The sequence below is a fragment of the Aedes aegypti genome, chromosome 2 (assembly GCF_002204515.2).
Source record: "Aedes aegypti strain LVP_AGWG chromosome 2, AaegL5.0 Primary Assembly, whole genome shotgun sequence".
NCBI classification, from domain to species: Eukaryota; Metazoa; Arthropoda; class Insecta; order Diptera; family Culicidae; genus Aedes; species Aedes aegypti.
In genome coordinates, this window is record NC_035108.1 from 468,530,479 (window position 1) to 468,555,153 (window position 24,675).

Sequence of the window (24,675 nt, forward strand, 5' to 3'; positions counted from 1 at the left end):
GCTGAGAAGAAGGATCTTTCTCATTTGGGATATAATACCAAAAATAAGAAGAAGCAAAAGAATGGGGATGATCAGTGGAAAAGAAGTTGTTTCTTGTTTAATCTTCCTTTAAAAAAAAACAATGATCAGCTTGACCCACTTTCCTTGTAGTTATTTTTTATATGATGCAGGTTATGACATTTATGTGATTATCGTTTTTATATTCTATATTACATTTATTGAATTTCTAAGCAAGAAAACCAAACCTGTTAATGATTTATTACAAAATCATATTGATTGATGAGAGTCTGCAATCAACATTTATTACGAACCTATAGGAATAAACAATATAAATTCTCCTCAAAGCTCATAAACATCAATACTGTGCTTTTTTATGATGAAAATGTGTATTATCCTCACAAATCTGCAATTTTATTTTCAAAATTGTAAAATATTTTGTCCAAGAAAATTATTCCGTTTTTGTCACGGTTCCGTTTTTATCAACTGAAAATTGCCGATCGTGTTGATAAAAACGGAACATACCTGTAATTTGTATAGAAATTTATGGGATAATTCTTGGATTAGTTGAATTTCTAAAAAAATAATGGAGAAACTCCTGGAGCATTATCTGCCGAAAACCTTTTTATTTAGGAATTTAAGAAATCTTTAAGAGAGTTTCAAAAGCAAAACTTCGAGGAAATTTCAGAAAATTCTACGACACAGAGATGAATGAGTAAAGCAAATAGTAAGCAGCAATAGCAAAAGGCACGAGCGGAAGCAAGAGGATTTGTAATTGTACAGAAACAATGAATGACTCATAATCGCTATACACTGCACGGCAGTACCTAGGTTATAATAGAGTGTAGTTTATGTAAAACACGCAATGGGACATGGATATCTAGCTGGGCTATCGTTTCGCGAGATTTGTGCCCTCAAAGTTTTGGTACATTACACAGCGTAACAAAAATAACATTTTTCCGTGTCCCAAGGGTCCCAAGTACCAAATTGTGTCTCTAGTAAATTTGGGGTTGCTAACCTTATGCAATGCTCAGAAATGTTCCGGCACTTCACAATTTATTGCTACAGGTCGCCAAAGTTGTATAAAAGAGTGTTTTTATTAGTAAATACATACCAATGACAAAAGGTCGAAGGACAAAACGTCGACAAGACGAAAGGTGAATGGGAGTCAGGTACCCGGTATTTGATAAACACTATGAGAGCAAATCACGTTATTGCATATTCCCAACGGATGTGATATTAAAATAAATAACTTCTTTAAAATAACTGTAGTAAGTATTTTAGATTTACTTTTTTATTGTATTGCAAGGTACAAAAATATAATTCCTCGAGCATTACAATGAGAACGAACAAAAAATACACGAGTTTCTACATATAAGTTTTGGTTAAATAAATAAAATAAAAAAAATGCTTTTACGTTAAAACATACACTAACAATGGACGAAAGCCAGAACAGTAATTGCATTGTTGCTATGCATACACGAAAGTCATTAAAGGCGTTAGTAATACTTGTTTTCAGTACCATCGGCTTGAATAGCTCGTTCAGATGGAAGCCTTGAAGAGATCCGCAAGAAGTTCAGGCTCGGTCATATCCTTCTTATACTTTTGCATCATCTCCTGGACCTTGATGCGCCTTCGAACGTGCGGTGGCTGGTAACTGAAAGAAGATGCAAATGAATTGTTATGTACCGTTTCTTTGTCAAATTTTAAGAAGTACTCACGAGTCATTATCCAACCGCCGTCGTTTGGCCATGTTATAGGCCGTTTGCCGGATCAACGATCCGATCACCCTCTTGCTGACCACCATTCCATCGATCAGCGGAATAGCGAAGTTCATCCTTCCGGTCGGTCCATGCAGTTTGACCCGTAGTAATCCGGAGTTCAGTGCATGCAAGAAAATGATGTGGCATTCGTTGGAATTGAGGGGTGCAATGGGACCGTGTGCTGTTGTGTAACCAGCCCGCGTGTAGTGGAGTAAATCATCAATCGGGAATGTCAGGTGGTCCTCGTAGCTTTCCAGCCAAACGAGTAGGATTTTGGCTGTAGGTGCCGTGTACAGGGTTGTAGGTTTAGAAGCTCCAGTTCGTCTCCGAACTGGCGGAATGGGATCGGCTGATTTGCTGCTCATGGAGCCCAAACGAGCCGGTTCATTATCCAACGAATATTGGCGTGATTTGCTGGAGGCAGCCTTTGAAGCTTGAATTTCGCTCACACTTCGCTCATACGTAGTCATGGGATTACCGTCCGTGGAGTCTTCCAAATAGACTTCGCTCTTGTTGGTGCGATTCGGAACAACAATTGCTATTTCGGATGCCACGTCAGCCCAATAGAGAACCTTCTTCTCGCCGTTCAGCTGAAGATCTTCAACGTTAGAGGAGTTGAAAGTATGTGCCTTGCGTTGATCTTTGTTATCTTTTGGAATTTTCCAGCTGGAGTTGATGAAGCCAGTCCATCCGGCATGCTCTTCAACATTCACTGGCCAGCCGAGGGTGTAAAGAACATTCCAGAAGTGCACATCGATGCTGGCGATATTCTCTGGGTCCATGTTGCCAATGATGTCCGCTTCCGATGATTGACCAGCCTTTACGTAGAACACATGGATTGTGTCGCATGTTCGAGGACTCATCTTGTCCAGCATTGTTAGGTCATGACTGAACTCGGACTTGGACGTGTCCAGCGCGGTTAGCAGCTTCTGGCCAGCATTGTTTTGACCAATTGATAGGAAACCGAAGTGAGCGAGAAATAGCCGTGCAGCTTGAAATTCGTGGCAAACGTTGGGGGCAGTTGCTTCCTGTGCATGTCCCAACCCATCAACCGAACACTCAGTTTGAGCCCACGAAAGCTTCTCGTATACTAGTTGATCTTCTAGTAGTCGTGACAAGTGTTTTGTTGATTGGTTTCCAATCTTTTGTTCCGTCGTATCTAAAGTTGGGATTGAATAGTCCACGACGCACGGTGGAATACGGTCAACCGAATCAGGGAAGTACTTGTACTCCACTTCCTGTCGAATCATGATGTCATTCATGGGTACTGGACGGCCAGGATTTGGAGCGTGATACTTGGTACCGGATTTACTGCGAGACAAGTGTCGCAGCTGCATGGTCCACGCGTGGCGCCCGAAAGGTCCACGGATCAATACTAAAAGAAATAACGGTTATTTTTGGGATACGAAAAGTGAAAAAAAAACTACTTACTAGTGACGGTTGGCTGGGGATCTTGATCGTTACCTAGAGGTTCTTCAAACAACGCAAGAATTGTGGAATTTTCGGTTACAAAATACTTGAACTTTCGAATCGCTTGCTCCTGATTGATTTCCGACGTTTCCTCTCCGTTTGTATTGGAATGCTTGGCGAGGACTACCTCATCTAGCAGCGAAGAGAGTGACTGCTTTCCGCACTCATTGGGAAAGTAGTCAATCTGTTCCAGAATCAAGGTCAGCAAATTTTCCGCAGCATCACGTACTCTCATGGAAGCAGGTTTGAGCTCTTTCTCATCCTTGTGCTTGACGGGTTCTCCGGGCTTCCCAACACTTTTGGATCCGGAGATACCCAACTCTACCACCTCCAGCACAGTGGTAAGGCATTCTTTGTCCTGAAGTAGATACGGATGATGCATCAACCACGACGAGGTACACTGAAAGGCGGCCACAATGGTGCTGTGGAGGTCCTTGCTGTGAGCTGGAGGCGGTCGCGAACATTGATAGCAGATGTAATCGCATATCCACTTGACGGCGCGCTTGCACTCCAAAGCATCTACGAGGTTTGTTGTATAAGGCATTGAAGAAGGAAGGTAATCGAAATTACGATCAACACTTACCAGAATCTTTGATGTGCATCGCGGCCAATCCGGACAGCAGCTCCAAAGCGGCCAGCGAAACATTCAGATCCGTTTTCCACGATGAAATCAAACGATGGCACACCAAGTAGGTGGCTCGAACAAAGAGAGCGTGTCCGCTATCTGATAGTCGCAGAAATATGGTTAGAGTGTTCTAACAGTTTTCAATGTTTATCTCTAAACTACGGACAATTGGTGACAAAATTTGAACGTTTACTTCATAAATCATTTTTATATAGATACATCCAGTTCTACAGCTTATCGGTGTTCAGCTTTAAGAATCTCCTGGTAATCTTTTTTCTGGCTGCACTACTACGGCGATTAAATCTATAATAAGTATTTGCTATCCTGAAATCAAGGTAATCTTGAAAGGTTCTGATCATAACCAGAGCCCGTAACCTAGGAGAGCTGCAATGACATAATATTCATCTAAAAGCAAGTAGCCATCGTGTCATAGAAGCTCTGAATACATGATCGTTGGCGTGGAATCGGTTCCGGTAGGACCTAACGGTTCCGGTCGGGAACGAAAATCGTTTCATGTGCTTCTACCATGCAATTGCAAAAAAATCATGTTTTGATCTGGAAGCAGATAGAAACCAAGTAACAGACCACTTTAACATTGTAGCCACATCGAGTGGTCAGGGATATCAGATGTCAAGACATGTCTTAACTTCGAACATGTTCAACATACAATTAAGACCTTAGATTATGTGTACACATTGACATTCTTAAGACTTCTTGAGGTGCACGAAAAGTTTCTAATGAATCTTTCTCTGTTTCACTCCCATACCCGGTTAAAAACGTACCGTTCAGTGAATGGAACAGGGTTTCGACTTATTTTTATGAATTGAATTCCCTGACTATACCTTTACATTTGATGATTTATATAATTTTATAACACTGCGTCGATAGCGTAACTAAGTATTCTCCTTTGCATATTTTATGACATCATTAAAAAAATAAATTTCTAAAAATAGCTCCCTGAATTCAGTTCTTAGAACATTCTTACAACAACTCTAAATCAAAATGAAAGCGCAACTGCTATAAACTAATTTATTAATTGAACAATAGAGAAGCCGGGTGGAACATTTTCGTATAACGACAAAGCAATTGCTGCCAGTTCAGTTTAATATGAACTTAGTATTTCAAGAGTTTTAGTCTAAGACATTTTAAAATATGTAAAATCTTAACTCTAACCTGTGGTGAGAAATTTACAGATAGTAAGTGATAAATAGTTATTAAGCATAATCTTCTACAACAATTTTGTTCAATTAGTGTGAAAATATTTAGCAGCTTTCGCTGAATTCTCAGGAGAATTTAGCGGATTCTCTTCGAAGTATATGTCAAATTTCTTTAGAAAAACATTTTGCGAGGTCTCTGTTGGATTCCCAAAAAAAATCGGCGGGCCATTCATAAGATCTCTGGAGAAATTTAACCAGTATTCTTGAAGAACTTCTTGGAATATTCATAGCAAATCGCTGAAAAGTTCGTTAGAGTATTCTTCTATATAAATAAAAATGGAGTGATGTTTGTATGTCACGAAATGGCTTCCGAACGGGTCAACCGATTTGAATGATTATTTTTCCGTTTTGTTCGTTAAGTGTTCCGACGTGTTTGTGTGTATAAAAATCCCAGGATATTCACCGGGAGAGTCGAAAAAATGAGCGCGAACGTAACTGTCATTTTGTATGGGACGATCCATAGCGTTTTTCAAAAGCCTACTTGATGGCAAGACGAAGTTTGCCGGGACCACTAGTTATAATATAAAAACAATCTCTTTGAAAAAAAAAAACCTTGACAGATTTTTCTTGGTGTTTTTAACCTATTCGTAGCAATCTTTAGAAGACACAAATTTATGGTAAAATCATCTGTAGGTTGTTGGTAAGATGCTTAGTGGATTTTTGGGATATATAAGTGGATTTTTTCCTCGTCAGATTCTTGAATGAGCCGTGTTGGCGAATTCCTGGCGAAATACTAGGCGTAACTCTTAGCCAATCTGTGCAAATACGTATGTCAGATATCCGGCATAAACATTGATAAGATCTTTCGTTGGGCTAGACGAGGCTTTTCAAAAAAACAATTTCTCCGAAACCCAGCCAAGAATCATGCTGTAGGCGTCATTTTGAAGGCAGCATCAAGATGATTACAGGTGGCTATCAATTATTGCCTTTTTTAAATTAAGTAAGTCTTTATAAAATTACACCAAGTGGTAATTTCCTAAAATCGTTTTGATTCATATTACGGACAGCTTCTAATTCCGGACACTCTAGTTTGTATGGGAAACATTTCACACGAAATGTTTCCATTTTTCCGTCCAATTGTTCTCGCTTTCGGGGCTGCTTTAAATAAGAATATTTTACTCAACTAGGGTTGTCATGTCTATTACGGCTTAACCAGCCGACGGTGTTTTGAAAAAACCTGAAGGTCGTAGACACAAAAGTCAATTTGGACAAATTGAGATATAAGATTGTGAAAAATAATAGAATCGTTCTGGTGGGCTTCGATCCCACGACTTCCAATACGCTAGACTGGGCGCGTTAACCAACTACGCCACAGAACGGGTAACTATTCTGCAGCGCAATCGGCCAACCTGAAGAAGAATTTATTAATAGCTATGCAAATTTATAATGCCTAACTTCCTTAGACGTCTTTTTAGTGGTTTGAGCTAAACATCATGGCTATGTCACATGTGTAACTGCTTAGCATCAAATGCAATTGTTGTTTGAACTACTGTATTGACTGTATTGATGACATTTGCTAACTGTTTGCTTCAATCATCATCCATCAGGAAATGAGGAATGTCGTATTTCCAACGATTTTTTACAATTTATCTGTAATTCAGATACGAAAATGATGTACTACAATAATTGTCAGAAAAGGCAAAGGAATGATACTACGGTTAAATTTTCATGATTAGGCATGGGGTTTTGAATCTCGTAGAACAAAAACTGTAGAGAAATGTATGTTTTAACCAGTGCAATGAACAGAAATCAATTTTATTAGGTTAAAACCATCTCCAATTGGCATACACTGTTCACAAAAGTTGTGAAGTACTAATAATACGTTCAAATAGTGGTATTTATATTGATTTTCGTTTTTCCAAATCCTCGTAAGAATTTTTTAAATGTAAAAAATAGCCAAAAAACACAAGTTCGACTTGAGGCACCTCCTAATCTTCTCCAAATTGGATGAAAATTTAGCTGATAGTTTGCTTCAGTATTGCAATTAGGACTAGGGGGTGACAGATTGAATCCCAGAAATTTCGATTTTCGTGAAATGGTCTAATAAGGATTCACACTAAAATCCCGTGATCCACACTGGAATACCAGGATCTATACAGGAATCTAAGGATCTTCACTGAAAATCCAGGCTCTATCTTGAAATCCTAGGATTTACACTGGAATCCCAGAATCCATACTGAAATCCCAATATCTATACTTTAATCCCAAGATACACATTATTATCAAAGGATACACACTGAAATACCAGAATTCTGGCTTGATTCCACAATGTTATTCCAAGATCCACATTAAAGTTCTACGATTAGCACTTTAATCCTAAGATTACAGTTACCCGAGAATCCACAATCAAATACCAAAATCCAGACAGAAATTTCAGGATCCACACTGGTAATTCCAAGATCCACACTGAAACCCTAGGATCTACACGAACATCTCAAGATCCACACTGTAAGACTAGGATCAACACTCAAATACCCACACTGAAATCCAAGGATCCACACTGCAATACCAAAATTGTCACCATACGTTCCACATTACAGTCCCAGGACCCACTCTGAAATCCTGCAATCTACACTACAATCCCAGGATCCAAACTAGAATAAAGGGACACTGAAATATCAGAATGCACAATGGAGTTCTGGAATCCACACTGGTATCCCAGATCCACATTGAAAGCCTGCAATCCATACTACAATCCCAGCATTTTCACTGAAATTCCAAGATCCATACTGCAATCCCATGATGCACATTGTAATCAAGGGGTGCAGACTGGAGTTCCAGGGTCCACACTAGAATCATAGAATCTACATTTGAATCCTAAGTTTCACACTGAAATTCGGCAATTCACATTACAATACCAGGATTCACACTGAAATCCTACAATTCACACTACAATCCCAAGATTTACACTGGAATCAAAGCATCATCACTGAAATACTGGATCCACGTTGGAGATCCAGGATCCAGGAGAAAAGAAACTGTACAGTCTACGAGAAGAAAAAGGGCAGCTGAGGAGCAAACAAGATCTCACATGTACCGTAAAGTGCCCTAATTCAGCGCATTGCCTAATTCCGCGCATTTCATACAAAACGATTTATATATAGAAATACACATCAAAATTGCAACAACTTTCAATGCCATTTGATGCTACTACTATTTAGAATAAGTTCGAATCATCAATAAAAACAAATAAGGCATTTTTTCGCGGCGTAAAAAAATAATCAGATGAGGCCCGTCGAAGTTGACGCCATTTTTCTAATTTCCTTAGCGTCCGTGCTAAGACTGTAGGACAAAAACAAAAGCGATTTTTTTTATTGAAAATGTTTTATTTTTTATGCAATTTTCTATGGAACTACTTGCTACAGATATGTTTCATGATGCTTCTATGAAATCTTATCAAATATTAGCATAATTATTGAGTCTCATCCCAAAAAGTAATGCGCGGAATTAGGTCACGTTTTTTTTTATAATGCTTTAATTCCACGCACTGTTCTTTTTTTTTCTATCTTTATTAACGAGATGTTTAGCCCTGGGCTAGTTCATCTCGGGACTAACGGCTTTACTTCCCTTCCGAAGGAAGTCGTCACTGAAATTATTAGTGACTATCTCGGGGCTGGGATTCGATCCCAGGTCCTCAGCGTGAGAGGCGTGTGTTCTAACCACTACACCAGGTCCGTCCCCCTACCACACTGTTCTTCGCTGAACAATAAACAAGTTAAACATGCTATATTCGTCTTCACATCTAACTATTTCAATGAAAAGTGTCTTCATGCATAAATACGTTTCACGGGCAAGCAGAATCTCGGGAAAGCTCACTTACAGGGAAACTAAAAGCGACCGTCCAGAAACCACGTGGTCATTCATGGTGAGAGGAAAAGTTTATCCAAAGACCAAAGCCCATAAAAATTTTATAATTGTTGTCTGAACAATATACCACAAGAGGAGAGAATCTATACATCTGTGCACACAAAATTTACTTAACATTGTGAACCACAAATAACAAAAAGTATGATATACGGGGAAGAGAGATTGCAAATGGCCATATTTTGTGAGACGTAATTTATGGATAAACTTTATGGATCTTCTAAGGTTTCTAGTTTGCTTAAAAGATTTAAGTTTCAGGTACCCGTGGCATTAGCGGATACAATTGATTGAATTTTTTAAGACATATCGATTCCAAGCAATAATGCGAACTGGTTCTTGTGTTGTATGAACAATGCAGAATACAAATACATGTAGGGGTAGTCGGGGCGGTTTCGCCAATGGATTGGAATGAGCACCTCTTGAAAACTGCATAAATTTTTGAAATTTCAACTGAAGTAAAATGCAACTCCAAAGCTGGCAAGGAAATTAAGCAATATGTATGTTATAAGTCAGTTTTCTAAAGTAATAGAAAAATGAATAAATTATACTCGAAATACCATCAACGTATTTACCAGTATCCGCTCATGTTCCAGTAGTCCGCTCACGAGTTCAAAAAGTAAGGTAATTTGAGCAAATACACAAAAAAATGTCCACAGTATGGTTCTGTTTGGCGATTTCAATTGTATAGCGGCTAAAGTTTCCAAATTTACGTTGTGTAAACTTATCATTTTTCAGTTTGAGCGGGCTACTGGAACATGAGCGGAAACTGGTGCACTGATGGTAGAATGTTGATGATTGATTGTTATAATGTTCTTTAAAATTTAATCTTTTTGCAAATAGTGTTTTAAAACACTAATTACTTTCCAATTGAGTGAACAAAATAATTAAATTACATGATTCTATGAGATAATTTCACAATCTAAAATAGGATGCTCATATCATCCCACCGATAAAAAATCGACACGAAAAATTACAAATTTTGAAAAATCATTCATTCATTAGTGATCTTTATAGGACAACGGAAATCGTGCGGATCTAAAAATAGTTGGAAATAGTACAAAGAACTGATAATTCTATAATATTTTCTGCACTTCTATCGAATTTCCTTAAGGTCTCCAAACTGCCCCACATTCCCCTATACGAAATTCACAAGTATCAATGCCAAGTTAATTAAAAGACCATAACAAATGTTTATCTTTGTTTCATGTGATGGTCATAAAGAAATAAAACTAAACGGCTCCTACAAAAATTTACTTTTTTTCATACAAAAAGTATTATGGAGGGTGGAGGGGGTTGTAAATTTTCTATTTGTGCCTAACATTGAAATTAATGTTAATTTGATTGCTTCGCGAGTGCGCGGAATTAGGCGTTCTTGTGCGCGGAATATGGAAAAGCGTTTCAAAAGTGCGCGGAATTAGGCAATTTCTACAAGTGAACTATTTCAAAAAAATCTCAATTTTAAATTATGAATACAGTCTAGTTTATATTTTTCCCATAATCTAAAATGGATTTGCTAGCGATCCACTCATGAAGCTTTTTTATTGATGCAATACTTTTTTTTAGTTAACAATTTGAATCGTTTTATTCCTTAACTGCGCTGAATTACGGCACTATACGGTAACAGTCCACTAATAGGCTTCGTGGAGTAATGTTCTCGCGAAGAAATCGAAGTTAATAATTAAATCCAATCCGGAGAAAACCCAAATTTCCTGAGCTTCCGTCGGAACAAACATCGTGAGTATTTTTTTTTTTTTTTTCAAGACCACGTATGCCACATAGCTTTCACAGACCAGAACACGCTTGAAGTTAATGCAGGGCTTCCAAACCGGTGGTCCGCGGATCCCAAGAACATTTTTTTGTTTGAATCTATGAAAATATTTTCTGAAGCAGATAGAAGTTGACTCTTCCTTGATTTCTGGTCGTCCAAATCGACACAGTAAGAATGAGCTGGTGAATACACTTGCCTGTCTACACCTGCTGCCATCTGTATAATAATGAGCCGTAGCGTACTTTACAGCTTCTCGCAGTTTTGCTTAATTCTCAACGCTGCAGTCCAGGTCGGAAATGCGTACCTCATTATGGACGATAACACGCCACGTATTACTTCATAGTTCTCCAATATTGGGCAACTGTGTTGCTTTCTCCGCCTTATCGCAGGCATAGTCGTCATGGATGACCATTACACTAAATTGCTTCAGAAAACGATTCAACGATGTTCTACGACTGGGATGAGGTGAGTCTCCGTCTGATTTACACGGCGAATCACTTCATTCGAGTCGAGTATTGTCACCTCGCTATACGCGACAAAGATTTCTCATGTCACTACACTCATAGAACAACCCTAATTGAGGCTAAATAGCTTAGGGGTCGTCCATTAATTAGGTAAGGGTTTATGGGGGGAGGGGGGGTTTGAGATTTCTAACGCGCTATGCAAATTATTTTCAATTTTCATACAAAAAATCTTACCATGGGGGGAGGGGGGGTCTAAAAACTGCCAAAATTGTCTTACGTAATTAATTGATCGCCCCTTAGTTGGTAGTTTAGCATACAAGAGTCGTGGGTTCGAATCCCACCTAAGCACGTAGATTTTTCTCATAATTTGTGAATATTACTCATAATTTGTCCATCTTTACACAGGCGCAGAGTTAAATAATTTAGTTACCATATAGATTGGCCTACCAAATAGTTCTATACGTGTCGTGTATATTTGTGCCATTGATATTCATATACCGTAAAGTGCCGTAATTCAGCGCAGTTAAGGAATAAAACGATTTAAATGATTACTTAAAAATTAATATTGCATCAACAAAAAAACTTTTTAGGTGGATCGCTAACAAATCTATTCTAGATTATGGGAAAAATATAAACTAGACTGTATTCATAATTTACATTCGGGATTTTTTTGAAATAGTTCACTCGTTGAAATTGCCTAATTCCGCGCATTTTTTAAACGCTTTTCCAAATTCCGCGCAGAAGAATGCCTAATTCCGCGCACTCATGAAACAATCAAATTGCATCCATTCGTTACGAAACACTTAAAATTGAAAATTTTCAAGCCCCTCCCCTTCCGTAACACTTTTTGTATGAGAAAACGTAGAGTTTTGTATGAACCGTAACTTTTTAGTCTACGTTCAGTTTTTTTTTTTTTATTATTATTTTTTTTTGTCTATCACATGAAATAAAGATAACCAATACCGTGGCATTGGTACGTGTGAATTTCGTCTAGGGGAAAGTGGGGCAATTTGGCCATCTTAAGAAAATTCGTTAGAATTGCAATTTTTAGATCAATACACTAGAGATATGCACGATTTCCGTTGTCTTAAAAAATCACGAATGAATTTTTCGTCGATTTTTTTGTCGATGGGGTGATATGAGCATCCTATTTTATGTTGTGAAATTATCTCATAGAATCTAACATTATTGCTTGGAATCAATAAGTTTAAGCAAATCAATTAATGATATCCACTAATGCCACGGGTAACTGAAACTTATTTTTTAAGCAAAAAAGAAACCTCAGAAGAACCTAAGGATCATACATAAATTACGTCACACAAAATATGGCCATTTTCAATCCCTCTCCTCCGTATTATCTTTTACTTTTTGTATGGAGGCTTCGTAAATTATGTAGGGATCGTAACGTTTCCGTGAATCATTTCCCGAGAATGTGTCGTAATTTGTGGTGTCTTCTACAAAATAATTATATATGGATTGTATAATATAAATAAGAATCATAACAAGTGTACATTGGCAATGTTGTGTGGGGTTCATTATGCTAAGTCAATTTTGTGCGCACAGATGTATAGACTATTTTTTTGGGGCTGTGCAGAAACCACGTGGTATTTTTCCCTGTAAGGGACCGTCCATAAATGACGTAGCATTTTAAAGGGAGTGGGAAGTCTACGATTTTGCTACGAACCATGTATTAAGTATGGAAAAATAGGCTACGAAGGGGGAGGGGGTGTCAAAAATTGTCAAAAAATGCTACGTCATTTATGGACGCTGCCTAAGTGGGCTTTCCCGATATTCAGCTTGTACATGATACGTATGTATGCATGAAGTTACTTTTCAGAGAAATAGACAGATGTGAAGACGGATATAGCATGTTTTACTTGTCTGTTGTTATACGAAGAACAGTGCGCGGAATTAGGGCATTATAAAAAAAAGACGTAGCCTAATTCCGCGTAATACTTTTTTGAATAAAACTCAATAATTTTGCTAATATTTGATAAGATATCATAGAAGCACCATGAAACATATCTGTAGCAAGTAGTTCCATGGAATATTGCATAAAAAATAAAACATTTTTGATAAAGAAATCGCGTTTGTTGTTGTCCTACAGTCTTAGCACGGACGCTAAGAAAATTAGAAAAATGACGTCTACTCCGACGGGCCTTCATTGATTTTTTTTTATGCCGCGAAAAAATGCCTTATTTGCTTTTATTTGTGATTCAAACTTATGCTAAATCAAAGTAGCCTCGAATAGCATTAAAAGTTGCTGAAATATTAATGTGTATTTCCATATATAAATAATTTTGTATGAAATGCGCGGAATTAGGCACTGCGCTGAATTAGGGCACTTTACGGTATTCCCTCCTTTTAAACATTCGCGTAGTTTATGAACGGCTCAAATTTTGTCACCAATGCAGTTCTATAAGATAGCACCTATTTAGCGAATAATAAGCAGTGCATAACTGATACTGAAAATTTCTAGAAAAAACACATACTTTTTACAAATTTTTCAACAAACAATAAACGAAACTCAGGAACTCCCTGCCGATATTCGCCAACTAGCAACTATTATCATACAACTAATAAACCCGCCACCACCGGACAACCAACTAACGTAAAAAACGAACGAATCATTACCATAAACAGCGGACGAACTCAACTCTAAATCATGAAAAATGTCGGATGAGAAATCATCGAAAGCCGGCAAACTAGAGGGCTCATTGCTAAGCGTTGCGGTGCTGTTGCCTCCGATGCTGGAATTGGCGCTATTGATCGAGTACGTACTCTTCTCCGAGCAGGCTACAAGAGATGGGGATGCGATTTTTTCGATTTCGATTGGTCGGTGAGTTTCAATTTTGGACGAAACGGACATTATGGAGAGGGGGATGGGATGTGCAATTTAGTACAAATGTGTGAAGTGTAGGGGGATTTTTGATGAATTTGTAGCAGGGTAGATACAGTAGCGCGCCAGGTTTGCGGACAGGGTGTTGTTCCAATTGGGTTTCGATGATTCGGATTCGGTTGTACGGACGAACAATTTGAGTAAAAGAGAAAAAAAAAGTACAACGAAAACGAAATTAAGAAAACTAAAAATAGCCTGGCGTATAGAAGAAGCGTTTTGGGAGTTTGTGTAAAGTGTAGAAAAAGGAAATTAAGCGTATTTTCTAGCAAAAGAGAAAAGTGTTGAACAGTTTCATATTTGAAGGAAATGCAAAAGTTTGGTGAAAATCGCTGTGCCAAACCTGAGCTCAGCAAATTGGCATCGTTGGATTGCTGAGAAGTATGCAACACATCTGGACCTAGCTCCATTTCCTCAAAGGTTCCGGAGTCCTGTACGCATAGATGGAGACCACCAAGCAGCATGTGCGTGTTTTGGGGATCGTTTTCAACTTGCAAGGCGTTCATGAGAACGTTAATCATACGAGGCTTCAGCTGGACGAAGGTTATCATCCTGATAAGAAAATTTAAATATTTAAATATTTGAATTGAATTCAGTTGAAGAGTACTTACTTATCAGCTGGTCCTGCGGTGATGTCCCTAATCGGAAGGGTTTGGAAGTGCAAGGGAAGGGCCAAAATGGACAGCAGCACATTGATCGCAGCACGTCTCAATTCCGTTTTGTTCACGATGACATTGGACTTCATTCGCAATTCCTTTTCGGGCAGGATCAATTCCAAAGCGGCAATGAACGAAGGCAGTAGCACTTGGATACCTTCCAAGTCGATTCGGAACAGATCGGACGAATTGTACAAAATGCTGGCAAGCGTTTCCTCGCACTCTTTCGAATCGTTCAATTTGAGCCCCTGTTGAAGAGCCATGTAGAATCGGGCCAAATAGACCGGCAATATTTCCTCGCCCGTTTTCTTGGCGCAGAAGATCCGACACAATGCCCCAACAGCTTCGGCCTTGCCCGACTCGTACTTATCGATGGTGAGACCCGGAGGAACATCGCTCATCTCCGACAGAGACGGAGGCTGGGAAAGGCTACCCTTGCGGTTGTCCATGATCATCGACGAAGGTCGGCGCTTTGCCTCGGCTGCTTTCTCTGTAGGACATTTAAGAGTTCAATATTTTGGGTACCACATCCAACTGAACCCGTCTGAACTTACTTTTCATATTCTGAATCCACGTTTCGCCGCCGATGTGAGCTGCATCAAAGAGCCACTCGCCGAAGAGATGGAGAATGCTGTTGCAGCGAGGACGATTAGCAGCCAGAGGGTAGCGGTTTTCCTGGCATAGCGACAGCATTGCTGTGAATAATGAAACGGAAGGTAATAAATGTTTAGATAACACTTCTAATGTATATACATATTTAAATTGCAAATGTAAACTCAGGAAGAATTCTTGAAGAAGTTTTAGGATTCCCCTAAGAATTTTATCAGCGGCTTACATACAGAAGAATATATCTAGGAACTTTTCTAGGGATAACTCCAAATATTTCTTCAAGATTGGTTAAGAAATCGTTCATGGATTTAGTTGTGATGATTCAATTAATTTCTCCTGGTCTCTCTCTTATGAAGCTAATAATAATAATAATTTGTTCTGATTTTTTCCTAGGCTTTCGTCCCCATTCCTACCAATTTTTTCCCTTTTATCTACAAAATACCATCAAAAAATCTCCTCATAAATAGCACCAGATATTACTTTAGAAACTCCTTTAAAAAAAAGTCCAGTAGGCGAATTCCAGCTATCATTTTTTTCGAAGAGAAAAAATTTTCTGTCATTACTCATAAGCTAGAAAATTTTCTTTTCTTCGATGAAAATACGCGCCGGAATTCGCCTAAAGGAATGTTTCCTCATACTTCTTTTTCTTCTTGATCTTCTTTCTGACATTACGTACTAACTAGGACAGTGACCGCTTCAGCTGAGATTCGAAATCACGACCCTGAGTTTACCTCTACGGCTATCTGAGCGTCCACAGTATTATAAGTGTTCCACATACTTCTCACAGAAAATTTCCTATTGTTATTCTAAATACCAATATCACAAACGTTTTTCCAAGAATTGTTCCGGGGTTTTCTGATATTATTTCGGAAATTCCTTTGAGGATTTCTCCAAGAAATTGTACAATATTTCCAGATGTCTCATGAGTGTGTTTTTTATAGACATGTGCGCGTCGATACGTTTTACTGTACTTTACTCTAGAGTCTAGACATTCTTTCAAAAACTTTTCCAATGGTTACTTCAGACATTCTTTTAGATTATCATTCAAAGAGCACTTCTTAAGCTGCTCCTGATTTTTTGCCAAGCATTTTATCGCACATCTAGAAATCCTATCCAGAACCGCCATGGAAGCTCGTCAAAGGATTCCTCTAAGATTCTACAGGGACACATATAGATATTATTTCGAAATATTAATTTCAATTTCATAGCATAGCATAGCATAGCATAGACTGACTGTACATGTCAATGGTTGCTACTCCGTGATTGATCGGAACTGGTAAGAATTGCACTACGATCCAAATGAATAAGGGATGGGAGTTTCCGCTTACTCTCGAAGTGCAATTTTAGCAGATCTAATATTATTGATCAATAACGGCGCCGGCCAAGTCCTTACAGTCAGTTGGGATGGGGAAGGAATGTTAGGGTGTAATGATTGTTGCTTCTAGAGACCGAGAATACCTCTGCATCTCCACAATCACCACGGGGAGGGTGTTTATTAGTGAGGGAGGAAAAGATCTGGGAGTCACCTCTGGTCGGTGATGCGATCCATGGACAAGGGGGAAATATACGACTTGTATTTAAAGCTAGTTTTGTATTTTTGTCTCGAGAAGTTTTTGGAAAAATACGTCAACATCTATAATGTCGAACAATTCACAAGACGTTTTTATTAATGACGAAAACTGAAAATTACATGTATATATTTTAACTTATATGAAACAGGAATAATGCCGACACTTGTAGTGACGAACCATACATAGTTTGTTTGAAAATTACATATGAGTATTACTGTGCATTTTGTCTCGATATGGTAGAAGTTTTAGAAAATACGTCAACATTCACAATGTCAAACAATTCAAAAGATTTTTTTAATAAATAATTTTTAATAATGTCAAAAAGAGAAAAATATATGTATATTCAAATTGTATAAGAAAAAAGCATAATGCCGACACATATAGTGACGAACCATACAAAGTTTGTTTTAATATTACATAAAAGTTACGCTTTCAAGAAAATATGTGTTATCATAAGCATGAAACGAACTCACCAGTTGGTAATCCATTCTCGACTGAACACAAAACTGACACTGACAGCATAACTTCTTGGCGTCCCGAAAATAAACCGTCTTGCTTGGGCCTTCCCAAATACGTACCCAGCAAGACGCTCCAAAACAGGTGAAAAAAAAAAAAAATAAAAAAATAAAAAAAAATAAAAAAATAAAAAAAAATAAAAAAAAAAAAAAAAAATCTCCGGCGACGAAAACACGCGCGAATCCGTCACCAAAATCAATCGGACGACGCAAAACCGAACTGTCCTGCTTGGGCTTCACGAAGCACTACCCAGCAAGACGCTCCAAAACAGGGGGAAAAAAATTCTCCGGCAACAAAAACGCGCGAATCCGTCACCAAAATCAATCGGACGACGCAAAACCGAACTGTCCTGCTTGGGCTTCACGAAGCACTACCCAGCAAGACGCTCCAAAACAGGGGGAAAAAAAATTCTCCGGCATCAAAAACGCGCGAATCCGTCACCAAAATCAATCGGACGACGCAAAACCGAACTGTCCTGCTTGGGCTTCACGAAGCACTACCCAGCAAGACGCTCCAAAACAGGGGGAAAAAAAATTCTCCGGCATCAAAAACGCGCGAATCCGTCACCAAAATCAATCGGACGACGCAAAACCGAACTGTCCTGCTTGGGCTTCACGAAGCACTACCCAGCAAGACGCTCCAAAACAGGGGGAAAAAAATTCTCCGGCAACAAAAACGCGCGAATCCGTCACCAAAATCAATCGGACGACGCAAAACCGAACTGTCCTGCTTGGGCTTCACGAAGCACTACCCAGCAAGACGCTCCAAAACAGGGGGAAAAAAAATTCTCCGGCATCAAAAACGCGCGAATCCGTCACCAAAATCAATCGGACGACGCAAAACCGAACTGTCCTGCTTGGGCTTCACGAAGCACTACCCAGCAAGACGCTCCAAAACAGGGGGAAAAAAAATTCTCCGGCATCAAAAACGCGCGAATCCGTCACCAAAATCAATCGGACGACGCAAAACCGAACTGTCCTGCTTGGGCTTCACGAAGCACTACCCAGCAAGACGCTCCAAAACAGGGGGAAAAAAATTCTCCGGCAACAAAAACGCGCGAATCCGTCACCAAAATCAATCGGACGACGCAAAACCGAACTGTCCTGCTTGGGCTTCACGAAGCACTACCCAGCAAGACGCTCCAAAACAGGGGGAAAAAAAATTCTCCGGCATCAAAAACGCGCGAATCCGTCACCAAAATCAATCGGACGACGCAAAACCGAACTGTCCTGCTTGGGCTTCACGAAGCACTACCCAGCAAGACGCTCCAAAACAGGGGGAAAAAAAATTCTCCGGCATCAAAAACGCGCGAATCCGTCACCAAAATCAATCGGACGACGCAAAACCGAACTGTCCTGCTTGGGCTTCACGAAGCACTACCCAGCAAGACGCTCCAAAACAGGGGGAAAAAAATTCTCCGGCAACAAAAACGCGCGAATCCGTCACCAAAATCAATCGGACGACGCAAAACCGAACTGTCCTGCTTGGGCTTCACGAAGCACTACCCAGCAAGACGCTCCAAAACAGGGGGAAAAAAAATTCTCCGGCATCAAAAACGCGCGAATCCGTCACCAAAATCAATCGGACGACGCAAAACCGAACTGTCCTGCTTGGGCTTCACGAAGCACTACCCAGCAAGACGCTCCAAAACAGGGGGAAAAAAAAATTCTCCGGCATCAAAAACGCGCGAATCCGTCACCAAAATCAATCGGACGACGCAAAACCGAACTGTCCTGCTTGGGCTTCACGAAGCACTACCCAGCAAGACGCTCCAAAACAGGGGGAAAAAAAATTCTCCGGCATCAAAAACGCGCGAATCCGTCACCAAAATCAATCGGACGACGCAAAACCGAACTGTCCTGCTTGGGCTTCACAAAGCACTACCCAGCAAGATGCTCCAAAACAGGGAAAAAAATTCTCCGGCAACGAAAACGCGCGAATCCGTCAGCAAAATCAATCGGACGACGCAAAACCGAACTGTCCTGCTTGGGCTTCACGAAGCACTACCCAGCAAGACGCTCCAAAACAGGGGGAAAAAAATTCTCCGGCAACAAAAACGCGCGAATCCGTCACCAAAATCAATCGGACGACGCAAAACCGAACTGTCCTGCTTGGGCTTCACGAAGCACTACCCAGCAAGACGCTCCAAAACAGGGGGAAAAAAAATTCTCCGGCATCAAAAACGCGCGAATCCGTCACCAAAATCAATCGGACGACGCAAAACCGAACTGTCCTGCTTGGGCTTCACGAAGCACTACCCAGCAAGACGCTCCAAAACAGGGGGAAAAAAATTCTCCGGCAACAAAAACGCGCGAATCCGTCACCAAAATCAATCGGACGACGCAAAACCGAACTGTCCTGCTTGGGCTTCACGAAGCACTACCCAGCAAGACGCTCCAAAACAGGGGGAAAAAAAATTCTCCGGCATCAAAAACGCGCGAATCCGTCACCAAAATCAATCGGACGACGCAAAACCGAACTGTCCTGCTTGGGCTTCACGAAGCACTACCCAGCAAGACGCTCCAAAACAGGGGGAAAAAAATTCTCCGGCAACAAAAACGCGCGAATCCGTCACCAAAATCAATCGGACGACGCAAAACCGAACTGTCCTGCTTGGGCTTCACGAAGCACTACCCAGCAAGACGCTCCAAAACAGGGGGAAAAAAAATTCTCCGGCATCAAAAACGCGCGAATCCGTCACCAAAATCAATCGGACGACGCAAAACCGAACTGTCCTGCTTGGGCTTCACGAAGCACTACCCAGCAAGACGCTCCAAAACAGGGGGAAAAAAAAATTCTCCGGCATCAAAAACGCGCGAATCCGTCACCAAAATCAATCGGACGACGCAAAACCGAACTGTCCTGCTTGGGCTTCACGAAGCACTACCCAGCAAGACGCTCCAAAACAGGGGGAAAAAAATTCTCCGGCAACAAAAACGCGCGAATCCGTCACCAAAATCAATCCTTCGAAATATTAATTTCAATTTCACAAAAAAAAACGAAACTCGATAGATTTTCTTCAGAAAAAAAATCTTCTAGAAATTATTTGAAAAAATCCTTTTCAGCAGAAATTTTAATCGAAATTCGGACAAAAATTTCTTTAAGGTTACTTCCTACTTTTGCCCCAAGGATTTTTGTTCTTCATCTATTATTTTTTTTAGAACGTAATGTCGGCGGAACGGCATCGGAAACGAAATCGATTCACCAGCATATATCACATCACTCGACTGAGCTATCAACGAATAAAACTGAACCAACACTAAGTCGACAAGCATTACGACGGTTCATGCTGGCAAATCCGTTTCGTTTCGTGCCATTCCGCTATCATTGCGTTTGGGCCTTTAAGATAACACTCCATCCAAATTAGCAAGATTTTTTTCCACGAATTCTCAATAGAGTTCCCTAGCAATTTCAGAAAATTCCTCAGTAATTTTACGCTAAGGAATTACGCTGAATTTGATTCGGGAAATGTTCCAAGAGATCTCTCCAGGAAATTATCCGAAAAATTAGATCTGAAAATTGCCTAGAGAATTATTTTATAGTATTCCAAGCAGTGAATCACGCAGCAACAAAGACATTATCACCTCCTGCAACAATTTTATTCCGCAACATGAGTTTATCATCACTTGAGCAGAATATGACAAAGATCGATCACCACGTGCGCAGCGATTTTCTGGGCTTCGCATTGCAATTTTCCAGAACTTTCTCCGTGTTGGTAGACATTGACACATTAACAAACAGCATCCATAAAATAATTTTGGTTTTGTGTTTAAAACAACTGATTAATCGCGAGTTGAAAAGGTTGCAACAATGTTGCGCTCTGTGATTGTCATGACATTTTTTTCTTTTGATTGTGTCCTTATCCGCAACAGTTGCGACAAACGGTTGTGAGCGAGCTTGCTTTGTTGTTTGTTTTTCGTCTATTTTGATGATAATTTGATTCACTGATTCCAAGAGATTCTAGGATACTACCAAACAAATCCATCAAGAGATATTCCTCGAAATAGTGATTCACGGGAAAATCGCCAGTCTTCTGCAGGTTTCTCCAGATAGTTTTGAGGAACTTCCTAAGATTCACTAATGCTAATTGCAATTAATTCATGAACTCTTCAAAAACTCCATCAAATATTCCTTCTATTTCTATAAAACATTCCTGCATTGTCCAGCATGTTTTACAATAACAACTCATACCTACTAAATTAGTCAGGGATTTGTTTTAAAACTACTTCACGAGTAACTGCATAGTTTTTATCAAGTATTTCTCTAGTGATATTTCAAGATGTTTCCTTCATAATGCCTTCCAGATATTATCACAGACAAACAGACGTCACACTTTCAGCATTGTACATCGACCAACTTTTTAACGGTCGATTCGAATATATTGTAGGTGGTCAATCCACCACCCACAGCGCTCGCATCGTTTTGGCTCGTGTTTGACGTTTACACACTACCGCCATCTGTTGGCCCATCGGCTAAACACACCGATTTTAGCATTGGGTATACATGTTCGCTCGACTATGATTTCATTCGCGAGTTGCTCTAAGCGTTACGTCTGTTTGTCTGTGATATTATCAAGGAGTTTGTCTCCAGGTAATCCGTAAAGCGTTTCTTCAGGTTTTTACTGAATCTCCAGAATCATAGGTAAATATACCCAACCTCTTAGTAAAACTTCCGATGGAACTACAAAAATTAAAGATACTGTTGATGCAATATCAATATGTGCAGGAATAGATTTTGTTCCAGGATATTGAAGCAAAGTTTCAGAAAGCATTTCTACGGAACTTACACATCAGAATTCCTAAAGGAATAACAAAACACCTAGAATTTATTTGAAATTTCTTCAGATTTTTTTCCACAGATTTCTTGAAGTATATTACCAAGTATTGCTTTTGGATTAAAGAAAACCAATATTTCAAAATTCATTTTCTTACTTAAAAAAATCTTAGAAATAGTTTTAATGATACTAGTATTAAAATGTTTTTTAGAAGTGTTTGACGTATTAGTTGGAATAAAAATAAAGTATTGCTTTTTCTCTAATCTCACATGTTATTTTATTTTTTTTTATGTTTTATTTAAGACACTTTACCATTTGTCATGGCATTCGTGTCTGATTAATTATTATTACTATTACACATATATATAATCACAAAGTTAGTTAAATTTTTGTAAAGAGATTACATTCCTTAAGAAATTTTATCACTGCTTTTTCGGATTCTGTATTGTACGCCAGTATTTCGGCCAGTGAACCGTTGATACCACAGTTTTTCCTGTTTGATTGGAGTCCTCTACATTCGACCAATATGTGCTCCACCGTGAGTTGCACTCCACAGTGCCTGCAGTTGGGAGGGTCGTTATGATCCATTAGGTACGCATGTGTGAGTCTTGTGTGACCTATTCGGATGCGAGTCAAGACTCGTTGCTCAGAGGGGTTCTTCCTATCCGGATATTTTCCAGGTGTCGGTTTGATTGACCTAAGTACGCAACGTTGTTGATGCCATTGTAATTCCCATTGTGTCCAAATTCTTCTTTTGATTTCTCGTACAACGTCTTGTGCAGGTAACGGGATGTCCTGAAGTGGTTGATGTCTACCTTGTTTGGCTAGTTGATCGGCTGCCTCATTCCCAGCAATACTGGAGTGACCAGGGATCCAGCTGAATGTTACATTTTGTCCTACTATTTTTCTCTCAATAGCTTGTATCCAGGGATGTTTAGATCGACCACCGGCGAGTGCCTCCAGGCAGCTGGCTGAGTCGGCCAAACCGAAAACACACTACATGTGTCAGGTAACCGGTAGCTAAAGTGACTGTCGTTCATAACTATTCCTGCGCCTGTTTGATCACCATATTTTGATCCATCCGTGAATATTTGTTCGTGAGTACGATATCGGACGTTGACAAGTTCTTTGTACTTTTGAACGGCAACGCTGTGGTTTGTTCCAGCCCTTATGGTGCGCTTGAGCTCGTTATCAATGTTTGGTGGTGGAACGTACCATTCTCTATCGGAGGATCTAAGAGTTTCATGAATTTTTGGAAAAGACCATCCCGTTTTTTCCAGAACGAGTCTTCTTGCCCTTTGCACTACGGGGTAGTCGTTCGCTTCTTCATTTTTTTCAGCTAGTCGAACAGCTAAAACGCATAGGCGTTGAATCAAGGCTGAGTAGAAGTCGGTCCATCCAGTCTCAGCCATAATAGATGTTATAGGGCTAGTTTGGAATGCTCCAGATGCCTGTCGAGCCACATCGTTATATATTTATTCTAAAGTGCATTGCATAGCATCGAAGTTAATGCTCGTAAGTCCTATTCCAAAATAAAGTTTGGACAAGATCAAGGCTGATCCTACTTTCAGTAAGTTGGATCGGCTACTTCTTTTTAATCGGTATCCAAGAATGCGTATGATGTTCAGCCTTTTTCGGCAGCTTTGTTTAACGGATGTAAGGTGTTTCAGAAAGTTGAGCTTGCAGTCCAGTAGAACTCCGAGAACTTTCATGTACCTTGTGTGAGGGATTGGGTTAGAATCAATCTTGATCGCCTTACCACGTCTTCGATGCTTTAGGTGGCAGATATGTAGTAGCTTTGATTTTGTAGGAGCAATAGTAAAACCTATATTCGAAGACCATTCGACAGCAGCTGCAACCGCTTTTCTCAATTTACTGCGAATTGTGACATGGTTTTTACCCTTGACAATCAGAATGACGTCATCTGCGTAGAGTAGAATTTCAGTGTCACCAGGTATAGCGTTGAAAACTGGTTGCATAGCTACTAAGAATAGTGTGACAGACAAAATGGACCCTTGTGGAACTCCGTTTTCCGCTCTTCTAAGGCTTGACAGTGATCCGTTAGCAGCTACCCGGAAGAATCTGTCAGTAAGGAAGCTAGAAATGATATTCATCAGTCTCCCTGTAACCCTCCATTTTGTCAAAGTGTGAAGGATTTCTGGTCTATACGTTGTATCATATGCTTTTGATATGTCAAGAGATAAGATCTCGACGTGTTCGTCGTTTTGGAGATTGATTATAGACTCCAGTTTGGCAAAGTGGGAATCGACTCCTTTCCCAGCACGAAAAGCGTGTTGTCGAGAGTCTAGTTTGCCAGTGGATTCTAGCTCTGTCATAAGACGGCGGTTTATAATCCTTTCGAACAATTTTCCGAGGCAACTTAAGAGTGTTATCGGCCTGTAACCCTCAGGCTTGCTGCGATCCGCACCAGGTTTCGGAATGGGGATAACAGTACCAATTTTCCACTGCGCAGGGAAGCACCCGC

The 24,675-nt window shown here is 39.8% G+C and overlaps 1 protein-coding gene across 6 annotated transcripts in view; it reads right to left on the reverse strand.

Moving 5' to 3' along the window:
• Positions 1-1,266: 1,266 nt before the first annotated feature.
• Positions 1,267-24,675, reverse strand: part of LOC5568082 (ral GTPase-activating protein subunit beta) — a 41,909-nt gene continuing 18,500 nt past the window's right edge. For 5 of the 6 annotated variants that reach the window (XM_021848290.1, XM_021848292.1, XM_021848291.1 and 2 more), the window contains 8 exons: positions 15,275-15,415; positions 14,676-15,210; positions 14,408-14,616; positions 13,803-13,964; positions 3,814-3,954; positions 3,192-3,749; positions 1,719-3,135; positions 1,267-1,654 (listed from right to left, as the gene is read on the reverse strand). In XM_021848290.1, the coding sequence (XP_021703982.1) occupies positions 1,540-1,654; positions 1,719-3,135; positions 3,192-3,749; positions 3,814-3,954; positions 13,803-13,964; positions 14,408-14,616; positions 14,676-15,210; positions 15,275-15,415 (3,278 nt within the window). In that variant the 3' untranslated portion in view covers positions 1,267-1,539. The remainder of the gene's footprint in view (positions 1,655-1,718; positions 3,136-3,191; positions 3,750-3,813; positions 3,955-13,802; positions 13,965-14,407; positions 14,617-14,675; positions 15,211-15,274; positions 15,416-24,675) is intronic. The other variant, XM_021848294.1, reaches the window with a different exon arrangement.